A 10,553-nucleotide genomic window follows, 5' to 3' on the forward strand; every position below is an offset into this window, starting at 1 on the left:
TGCATGGTGGAGTGATATTTCTTTGTGTGTGTGTGTGTGTGTGTGTGTGTGTGTGTATTGATTTTAGAGAGAGGAGGGGAGAGGGATAGAGAGATAGAAACATCGATGAGAGAGAAACATTGATTGGTTGCCTCTTGCATGTCCCCCCACCTCAGGGATCAAACCCACAACCCAGGCATGTGCCCTGTCCAGGAATCAAACCAGTGACCTCTTGGTTCATGGGTCGACATTCAACCACTGAGCCATACTAGCCTGGCTGAGGGCCTCTTTTATAAAAAATGAAATAGTAAAAAATAGCCACAGGACCATTAATGTACAAAACATATTGATATTAATTTCTTAATATACTCAAGTATTTAGATTGTTCAATTTTTCCCTCTTGTCTCATCATTTTCAACTATTCAGAGTCTCTTTTAACCTAATATTTTTCTCTCTTCATCCCTTGCATTTCACTAAAAGAAACTGGATCATTTATTTTAAAACAGAGAAAGGGACAGAACTACAGTCATATGTGTTTATTGATTTCAGAGAGGAAGGGGAAGGAAGAGATAGAAGCATCAATGATGAGAGAGAATCACTGATCAGCTGCCTCCTGCACACCTCCCACTGGGGATCAAGCATGTGCCCTGACCAGGAATTGAATCATGACCTCCTGGTTCATGGGTTGGTGCTAAACCAGTGAGCCACACTGACCAGGCCAGTCAAGGAATTTTGAAGTAAAAATGTGTAGGGGTGGCTGCTCTGAGCACATGTAGGACAGGTGACATCTACTGCAGGGGGCCCCTCCCCACCATCTCAGGGCTGCTTGTTTCACCAGTTTCCTGTAAAACAGGAATATTCTTGCTCTCTATCTGTTCATTTACTTGGATTTTGGGACATAGATGAACACAGGTTCGGTGTCTTGCATGATGCCTTATCCTGACTCTTCAGTGTAATTAACCACGAGGATGCTTTTTTTTTTTTTAATATATTTTATTGATTTTTTTACAGAGAGGAAGGGAGAGAGATAGAGAGCCAGAAACATCAATGAGAGAGAAACATCGATCAGTTGCCTCCTGCACACCCCCTACTGGGGATGTGCCCGCAACCAAGGTACATGCCCTTGACCGGAATCGAACCTGGGACCCTTGAGTCCGCAGGCCGACGCTCTATTCACTGAGCCAAACCAGTCAGGGCAAGGATGCTTTTTAATGTAAGAGATTTGTAAATCCTGCTGCAGCACAATCCCTCTCATCAAAGGGAACTGCTTGGCCTCACGGTGTTAGGAAGCTGCTCCCAATGAATAGAAGACGTCAGTGTCTGCCACTCCCTGAGGACGCATTGTTGCCTGCCTGTGGCTTTCTGCTTGATCCAGGAACATACCTCTCTGCAGAGCTAACGGTGCTTTCCTACAGTCGACCCCGTGAGGTTGGGAAAGCAGTCAGTTGGAACTACTTCAATTAAAAGTAGAGAAGCTAGGTTTGTGTAAGTGGTAAGTCATGAAGGCAAATAATGTGAAGTGCCACACGAATATATGACAGATAGCATCATCTCAGCCAGCCAGCTGTGTGTGTTGTGCTTCACACCAGATGTGCAGCCTGGCATGATCAAACGGTTTTAGAGTTGCCACGCCACCTTCAAATTCCTGTTCCTCCAAGTACTTGTGATGCCAGGCCTGTAATTTAACAAGTTACTCTTCTGCAGGATGGAGCCAGGGCTTCAGGGTGAGGGGCGTGAGTTGTTCAGTTACACTTCTGATCTTGCTAGATTACTGGGAGAATTGAGCCTAACGGAATGTGTAGAGCAACTAGTTGAATGCTGGCTCCTAGGAGGTTGGTCACCAGATAGTAGCAGTGATGGCAGTGGGGGTAGAAAGACTACAAAAAATTTGTGAAGGAAACTTGAGAATTGAGCTGGTCCTCCAACAGAGGGTTAGATTTGATCGTGAGGAGGTGAATAGGGAGGCATTTTGGGTGGAGCCCAATAGCAGGACCAAAGAGAACAGAAGTCAGTCTACATAGAAATACCAGTCACAGGAAGTGTAAGGACAAGAGTAAATGTAAGGGAAACCTCTTGCACGCTTTATGACCCTGCATTTCAAGGATCCACTTGAACTGTGCCCGTATGTTGGCCTGACAGGCACCCAGCTGGTCACTGCTCTGTGTTCCCACAGTAATGGGACTCCCTCCGCTGCGGTACTGATCGTTTTGTCTAACCACTTCCTGGTGTTTGTGGGAGGGGTCTGGACTTTATACTCCAGGAAACTTAGTTACGTACAAAAGCAGACAATACTATGGGTTTCTGTGAATCCAACGTCAACCATTATCACATCAACTTATAGCCACTCATATTTCATCTGTACTTTGATCCATAGCTTTGTCCATCAACATGTTAGGATATGTCTAACCGAGCCACCTTGTCCTTGTCACATTCCAGCCATAATGCCTTATCATTCCCAGGCAAAGTTTGAGTTTCCAGTTATCTCAGATGATTTCTTCTTCCAAGTTTTCTAAAAAGAAACCAAGTGATTTGACCTGTACTTTCCCACAGTCTGAATTGTTGAAATCATCTCCTCAGGGTAGTTTAACCAGATTCTCTGTCCTCTGTATTTTATGTAAATTGGTAGATGGATCTAGACTTGTGCAGATTCAGGTATCCTACGGAGCGTTTAGTTTTTTCATCAGAAGAGTGGGTTGTTTGTTTGGTTTGGGTTGTGTGTGTGATGTTAGCAGCCCATCCATTAATTCATTGGGAGCTGTTAAAAGAAAATAATGATATTCTGATTTCATCATTTTTCTTTATGAGCTGGAAGACTTCTCTCAAGAAATGTTTCTTTTTGGACTGGTTGGTGATCCAGTGTAGCAACAGTTTCATGACTGGGATCCATTCATTGGACCTGGGAAGAGTAGCCACAGCTTTCTAGAGCCGCTAACACATCACACCTCTGGAGAGAGTTTCTTAGAAATCATGTTGCAAACGGTACTTTTCAAAGGTGTTTGTTTTCTCTAAGACCTCCCCCATGGGACCAAGACCATTTTGATAAATGCAAAACTTGGGCTGGGGTTGAAACTAGAGTCAACTGAATTCACAGATCGGGAAGGAACTTAGGGAAATGTTCCACAAAAAGTAGTGTGATTTTTTAATTGCTGGAAACATCCTGTGCTGCTGTTTCCCTAGGTTTCGGTGGACCGGGTTTTAAAGACCCTGAAAGAAAATGCCAACAAAGCCAAAAGTTTGCTCCTCACGACCATACCTCAGATAGGTTCCATGGAATGGTCAGAAACCCTCCATAACCTGAAGGTAAGTATCCCGAGCCATCTGCAAGCAGACACTTCCACATCCTCAGCTGCCTTTCCTATTATGTGCATCTCACCCTTGGTGCATCTCCTCCTGTGTTTTATACTAGCCTGGATGTTTTCTGCAAGTTTTCATTCCATTTCCTTCCTTAGTAACCATTTGTGATATTGGGTAGTTAGAGCTGGCTGGTAATGCAAGACCATTGGAAGGTGAGGTGGGGAGAGTCCGCCAGATTCTTGACACGGTTCTGCCCTGCAGCGTATCTCTTAAGTCCTACTTCACAAGATGGATAGCACTGGCTCTTCACGTGGCCTACGTAGCCAAAAAAGTTGTTTTTTCTTTGGCAGATCCATGCAGAGTGGTTGCAGCCTTTTAAGCTAAAACTGACAGAGCAGTAACAAAATGGTGCCGGGGAATATCTGCTTACTCTTCATGTTGCATCTAACTAAGAGTCATTAGTGATAAACATCGGGTGGGTTGCAGGTTGGTAACTTTTTATTTTTTTTATTTTTATTGGTTTCAGAGAGGAAGAGAGAGGGAGAAAGAGATAGAAATATCAATGATGAGAGAGAATCATTGATCAGCTGCCTCCTACATGCCCCCTTCTGGGGATTGAGCCCACAACCTGGGCATGTGCCCTGACTGGCAATCAAACCGTGGCCTCCTGTTTTATAGGTTGGTGCTCAACCACTGATCCATGCCAATCAGGCGGTAACTTTTCAACTCTAGTATTAACTCCCCGAATATACAGAGTGGGGCAAAAATAGTCTTACAGTTGCTCAGTTGGAAAATAAGGAAATAATTAGTAATAGTACAAGAATAAACTCTGTTTTGCATACTCACAACTGTAAGCCTACTTTGTCCCACCCTGTAATTTAAACTGACTGCTACACTCAGACATGTATGATTTTTATTTGGACATGTTGTGACTCTAGATTAACCATATTAGATAAGGAGTTGCCTCAAACTGATCAGATTTTACATTCACCTAATATCCAAAGAGGGTAGCCAGTATGTTCTGAGGTCTCCTAGGACACACCTATATACTTAGGCCTTATGCCTGTAGTTGAGAAAGGATTTGAAAGGTTGATATAAGCCCTCCCTACCCCAATTACCATTGAGGAGCCCTGGAACGAGAGCCATAATTTTAGTGTGATGAGGATGCAATATGGTAGTGAATGATTGATAACCCCTGGGTGTGGGGAAGTCATGATTTATACTGTTTGCCAGTGTATGTGGTGTAAATGCTCCAGTATAGCTGACTTTAAGCTACCAACATGAAGCCACTGATAAGCTGAACAGGATACACGTAGATGGGTCTCGTAAGCTGGTATGAGCAGGCTCCTGCACACTAGTATAACTAAGGTGCCTTTAGGACTGGCAAAGTCAAGAATATGGGATTTGTAATCTATCTTTCCTACTAGACTTTTAAGTCCATAAGGAACGAGAAACATCAGTTGGTTTCAACCTGTATACCTAGGAAATAAATGTTCTTTAATGAATAAATGATAATCCCTTTCCTCCATGAAGTATTTTATCATATCTATAATAATAAAAGCATCATATGCTAAGTAGACTGGACAGCCAACGACCTTCTGGACATAGCCACGGGGGCAGAGGCAGAGGCGGTTAGGGACAATCAGGCAGGCAGGCGAGCAGTTAGGGGTGATCAGGCAGGCAGAGTGGTTAGGGGCATTGAGGTAGGCAGGCGAGCAGTTAGGGGCGATCAGGCAGGTAGGCAGAGTGGTTAGGGGCGTTGAGGTAGGCAGGCGAGCAGTTAGGGGCGATCGGGCAGGCAGGCAGGCGAGTGGTTAAGAGCCAGTGGTCCCAGATTGCAAGAGGATGCAGGCCCAGCTGAGGGAGACACCCGTCCCATGCACGAATTTCGTGCACCAGGCCTCTAGTCTACACTAATAAAAGACAAACATGCAAATTGACCATACCTTTGCTATGCCTTAAGCCATGCCCACCAGCCAATCAGTGACTATATGCAAATTAACCCAACCAAGATGGCGGCCAGCAGCCACGGAGCTGGAGCAAGCAGGAGGCTTGCTTGCCCCAGCGATGGAGGAAGCCAAGCTTCCCACCTGCCGCAGCCGGCTCTGAGCTCCACTCAAGGCAACAAAGTTTCAGTTATAGAAGATAACTAAATCCCAGATACCGGCTTTCAGCCGGCTGTGGCCACAGAGCTGGAGCGAGCAGGAGGTTTGGGTTGCCCCTGGTGATGGAGGAAGCCAAGCTTCCCGCCCGGCCTGGCTCTGAGCTCCACTCAAGGTTACAAAGTTTCAATTATAGAAGGCAAATAAATCCCAGAATAAAAAAAAGAGGCTGGGAGCTTCCATCGCCAGGGGCTTGGCCAGCCTGAAAACGGCTCTCAACCCCTCACCCAGGCTGGCCAGGCACCCCAGTGGGGACCCCCACCCTGAAGGGAGTGTGACCAGCCTGCAAAGAGCCATTAGCCCCTCACCCAGGCTGGCCAGGCACACCAGCAGGACCCCCACCCTGATCCGGGACACTCTTCAGGGCAAACCAGCCGGCCCCCACCCGTGCACCAGGCCTCTATTCTATATAATAAAAGGGTAACCTGCAAATTGACCCTAACAGCAGAATGACTGGTCACTGTGACACACTGACTAACGGGGCAGAAGCTCAATGCAGGAACTGTCCCCTGGTGGTCAGTGCACTCCCACAGGGGGAGCTCCGCAAGCCAGGCTGATGGCTGCCAGCACAGCGGTGGTGGTGGGAGCCTCTCCCACCTCCTCAGCAGCACTAAGGATGTCCGACTAAAGCTTAGGTCTGCTCCCTGCTGGTAAGTGGACATCGCCCGAGGGCTGCCGGGCTGCCAGAGGGATGTCTGACTGCCAGCTTAGGCCCAATCCCCCAGGGAGCAGGCCTAAGCCAGCAGGTGGACATCCTCCGAGGGGTCCCAGACTGCGAGAGGGCATAGGCCGGGCTGAGCCCAAGTGCACAAATTTTTGTGCACCGGGCCTCTAGTTGAAATATAAAAGCCCTTATTGAAGACAAGAGGACTAGAAAATAATAAGAATTGGAAATAATAAGAATTGGAGAATGTCAGTTTAGAAACGGTTACACTTGCCTGAGTGTAATGTGCATCTATATATATAAAAGCCTAAGTGACTTTTACGGCAGAACGACCAGCCACTATGATGCACACTGACCACCCGGGGGCAGCCGCTGAACGCAGGAGCTGCCTCCAGTGCAGCCAGAAGTCGGTCTCATTGCTGGCAAGTGCAGCTGCCATGGTGGGAGCCTCTCCTGACTCCATGGCAGCACTACCAGGCGGTGGCAGTAGGCCAGGATGAGTGCGAGCGGTGTGGCACCCAGCCTTGATTCGGGCTCCTCCCTGGCTTCCTGCTGCTTGGCACACTGCTACATCCCCCAAGGGGTCCCGGACTGCGAGAGGAATGTCTGACTGCCATCTTAGACCTGATCCTGGTGACGTTCTCTGCAGAAGGCAGTTAGTCTGAACATCTCTGACTCAGGGAACTCAGGTGAGCCTGCCACTGCGCTTGACTCACCCACTTGATGGTGTTCACAGGACAGGCTGGTGGCCCAGCCTGTGTATGTGCACCAGCTGCTGAAGCTCAAGCAGCAGACTATGCAGCAGCAGAAGGCCATCCAGCCACAAGCCGGCAGTTTGACATCCCCCGAGGGGTCCGGGACTGCAAGAGGGCACAGGCTAGGCTGAGGGACCTCCCCACCCCCACCCCTCCCCCACCAGTGCACAAATTTCGTGCACTTAGCCTCTAATAATGCAATAACGCATCACAGCGCAAGCATGGTTAAGCAAGCCCACCTTGACTTCTTGGAACTGTGACTCATACTGCTATTTTTTCCCTGCATCTTAAGATGTGGTGGGTTTTGGTTTTTCTCAACTGTCCCAATTTGACTAATCTCTTGAACTTAGATGACTTGTCAAACAATAAATTTAATATTTCCACTTCATTTATAAGTCAAAATGCCAGATGTTAGAAATCAGTGTTTTCCTCCCCTCTGAAGCTTCTGAAATTGTGTGTAAAATTGGTTTGTAGTATTCTTTTTTAAAAAAATATATTCTATTGATTTTTTTACAGAGAGGAAGGGAGAGAGAGAGTTAGAAACATCGATGAGAAACATCGATCAGCTGCCTCCTGCACACTCCCACTGGGGATGTGCCAGCAAACAAGGTACATGCCCTTGACCGGAATCGAACCTGGGACCTTTCAGTCCGCAGGCTGACGCTCTATCCACTGAGCCAAACCGGTTACAGCGGTGTGTAGTGTCCTATCTATACCTTTCTAAAGAGGGTGTATGTAGCTTTCATCAGATTCTCAAAGGAATATGTAACCTAAAGAGAGAAAGTGAAGAATCAAGGCCTTCGTTCTATAGCACTAAGGATCACCTTACAATTATTCCTTCTTCTCAGCTCTCTCAGCACTGAAATGTATATCATTCACTAATTAGTTTCAGAAACACTGAGTGCCCACTGTATGTCAAATCGTGGTTTGCAACGATACAATTAGACTTACTATCATGAAGAAGATCCTATTCTCTTTGGAGATCGTGACATTAAAATTTGAATGATTTTTTTTCAGTGGGATAAGGTGAAAAATGGAGGTTGCATAAACAAAAATCCAGCCTGGGGCTGATGTGTAAATGTGTCCTAGTGGATATGTAAGGGATGGAGATGGTGAGAATCCGAGCAGTCCTCTGAGACAAGCATCATGAGCCTCGCTCACAGGAAGGGAGAGTAAGGAATTGGTTAGGTCCAGCGGTTCTCAACCTGTGGGTCGCGACCCCTTTGGGGGTTGAACGACCCTTTCACAGGGGTCGCCTAAGACCATCGGAAAACACATATATAATTACATATTGTTTTTGTGATTAATCACTATGCTTTAATTATGTTCAATTTGTAACAATGAAATTGGGGGTCACCACAACATGAGGAACTGTATTAAAGGGTCGCAGCCTTAGGAAGGTTGAGAACCACTGGGTTAGGAGCTCTGCAGAAATCCCACATCTGGTTAGTGATTTCTACTTTGATGAACGTGCAAATTTCCTGGAGAATTTATTAAAAGTGTATGTCTCATGAGTTTACACTCTAAAATCAAAATACGGTTTTTAACAGCATTCCAGTAAAATCATACATAAAAACCAGTAAGTGCTTGGTTAATTATAATCTGTGCCTACTTTTTTCCTTTCAGAATATGGCCCAGTTCTCTGTTTTATTACCAAGACATTAAAATATAGCATGACTTCCCAGAAGATAAGACTTTCTAATTCTAGTCATATGGGGAATTCTTGCTTAATCTGAAAAGCTTTCGTGCCCTTGCCCGCTAAGGAAGAACATGTGCTAAGACCATGCCCGTGTGAAAGATGCCTTCCGAAAAACATGGACTGCTCCAAAAAACAGGGAAGCAAATGACCAGTAAACATGTGAAAATTCCTAACCTGTAGAGAAAAGACAAGAAGATACCATTCACCCTTCCCCCATTAAATTCATAACAGTAACAGGTGGGAGGTGCAGTTTCTTATGTTGCCAAGGATATGAAGACAAAATGGGACTTGGACTATTTATTGGTGGCACTGTAAATGTCTACAGTCTTTCTGGAGAGTGGTTTGGTAAATGTACCAAAAGGCTTAAAAACACTTAACACCCTTTTTGCTGGTTACTCTGCTCCTTTTATCTTTAAAAATTCATCTTTAAAAAATTAGAGCTTTTCGGCCCGCTCCCCCCTCCCCCCGAGCGCCGCTCCGGCTGCACCACGCTCACGCCGAGCTCCGTGCTCCTGCTCAGGCAGCGCCTCCGTCTCCTTCCAGCCGCCATCATGATCATCTACCGGGACCTCATCAGCCATGATGAGATGTTCTCCGACATCTACAAGATCCGGGAGATCGCGGACGGGCTATGCCTGGAGGTAGAGGGGAAGATGGTCAGTAGGACAGAGGGTAACATTGATGACTCGCTTATTGGTGGAAATGCCTCCTCTGAAGGCCCTGAGGGCGAAGGTACCGAAAGCACAGTAGTCACTGGTGTTGACATTGTCATGAACCATCACTTGCAGGAAACCAGCTTCACAAAAGAAGCCTACAAGAAGTACATCAAAGATGACATGAAATCAATCAAAGGGAAGCTTGGAGAACAGAGACCAGAAAGAGTAAAGCCTTTTATGACAGGGGCTGCAGAACAAATCAAGCACATCCTTGCCAATTTCAAAAACTACCAGTTCTTCATTGGTGAAAACATGAATCCAGATGGCATGGTTGCTCTGCTGGACTACCGTGAGGATGGTGTGACCCCATATATGATTTTCTTTAAGGATGGTTTAGAAATGGAAAAAGGTTAACAAATTGGGCAGTTTGGCTCCATCACCTGTCATCGTAACTGGCTGCTGCTTTTCATCCACACACCAAGACTAGGACAAATGGGACTGATGTTATCTTGAGCTCTTCATTTATTTTGACCTTGATTCATTTGGAGCGGAGGCATTGTTTTTAAGAAAAGATGTCATGTAGGTTGTCTAAAAATAAAATGCATTTAAATTCAAAAAAAAAAAATTAGAAATATGGTAGTGAATGATAACTGCAAAGAATTATGTGTAAAGAAGGATGTTTTATATAGTGCCAGTTTTAATAGCAAATATTCAAAACAATCTGAATATCCAAAAATTAGAGATAAATTATGGTTTAGCTCTAATTAGATTATTAGATTATGAAGGGGCCAACTGAAGATCATGTTTTTATGTAATATTTAATGTCCTAAATGCTGTATAATATAAAATGAAAAAAACATGAGCATTTTACAGTACTGGTTTTGTTTTAGAATTCTACATAAATGCAAAAAAGACATAATCTTTTGTTATATTTTAGGGGTATATTGGATCATTTTAATTTTCTTTATACTTTTCTGTCTACACATTTTTTCTACATAAATATAATCAAAGAGTATGGTTGTTTTAAAAATAAAAATTACTGAGAAAGATCCAGCATTTAAATACATTATTTCTGGGAATGAAGCAAAAATTAAGATGGTAATAATAAAAGGAATTCTTTTTGAGTTCCATCTTTATTTTATAAATAAAAAAAAAAGATCATTAACGACTTGAACAGTCATCTAGATACTTTGTTTGCAAACAACTTCGTGAGTAGAGCCGGGCAGTTAACACTAAGATAGCCTTAAGCTATTGAAAAGACTACATACACACATTATCGTGTGCCAGATATTTTTTAAATTAACATTTTACTGTTAACTTTAAAGGAATGGGTTTTCTTTTCTA

General features: G+C 44.7%; 1 protein-coding gene and 1 pseudogene across 3 annotated transcripts in view; both read left to right on the forward strand.

Moving 5' to 3' along the window:
• MTAP (methylthioadenosine phosphorylase) overlaps positions 1-8,937 on the forward strand; it is a 48,708-nt gene extending 39,771 nt beyond the window's left edge. For both annotated transcript variants that reach the window (XM_006098120.3, XM_014463774.2), the window contains 2 exons: positions 3,157-3,279; positions 8,481-8,937. In XM_006098120.3, coding sequence (XP_006098182.1) covers positions 3,157-3,279; positions 8,481-8,519 — 162 coding nt within the window. In that variant the 3' untranslated portion in view covers positions 8,520-8,937. The remainder of the gene's footprint in view (positions 1-3,156; positions 3,280-8,480) is intronic.
• Positions 8,938-8,976: 39 nt separating this feature from the next.
• Positions 8,977-9,834, forward strand: LOC102442483 (annotated as a pseudogene). Its single transcript, XR_001350112.2, has one exon. The product of XR_001350112.2 is annotated as a translationally-controlled tumor protein pseudogene (transcript).
• The last annotated feature ends 719 nt before the right edge of the window (positions 9,835-10,553 follow it).

The sequence above is a fragment of the Myotis lucifugus genome, unplaced genomic scaffold (assembly GCF_000147115.1).
Source record: "Myotis lucifugus unplaced genomic scaffold, Myoluc2.0 scaffold_221, whole genome shotgun sequence".
NCBI classification, from domain to species: Eukaryota; Metazoa; Chordata; class Mammalia; order Chiroptera; family Vespertilionidae; genus Myotis; species Myotis lucifugus.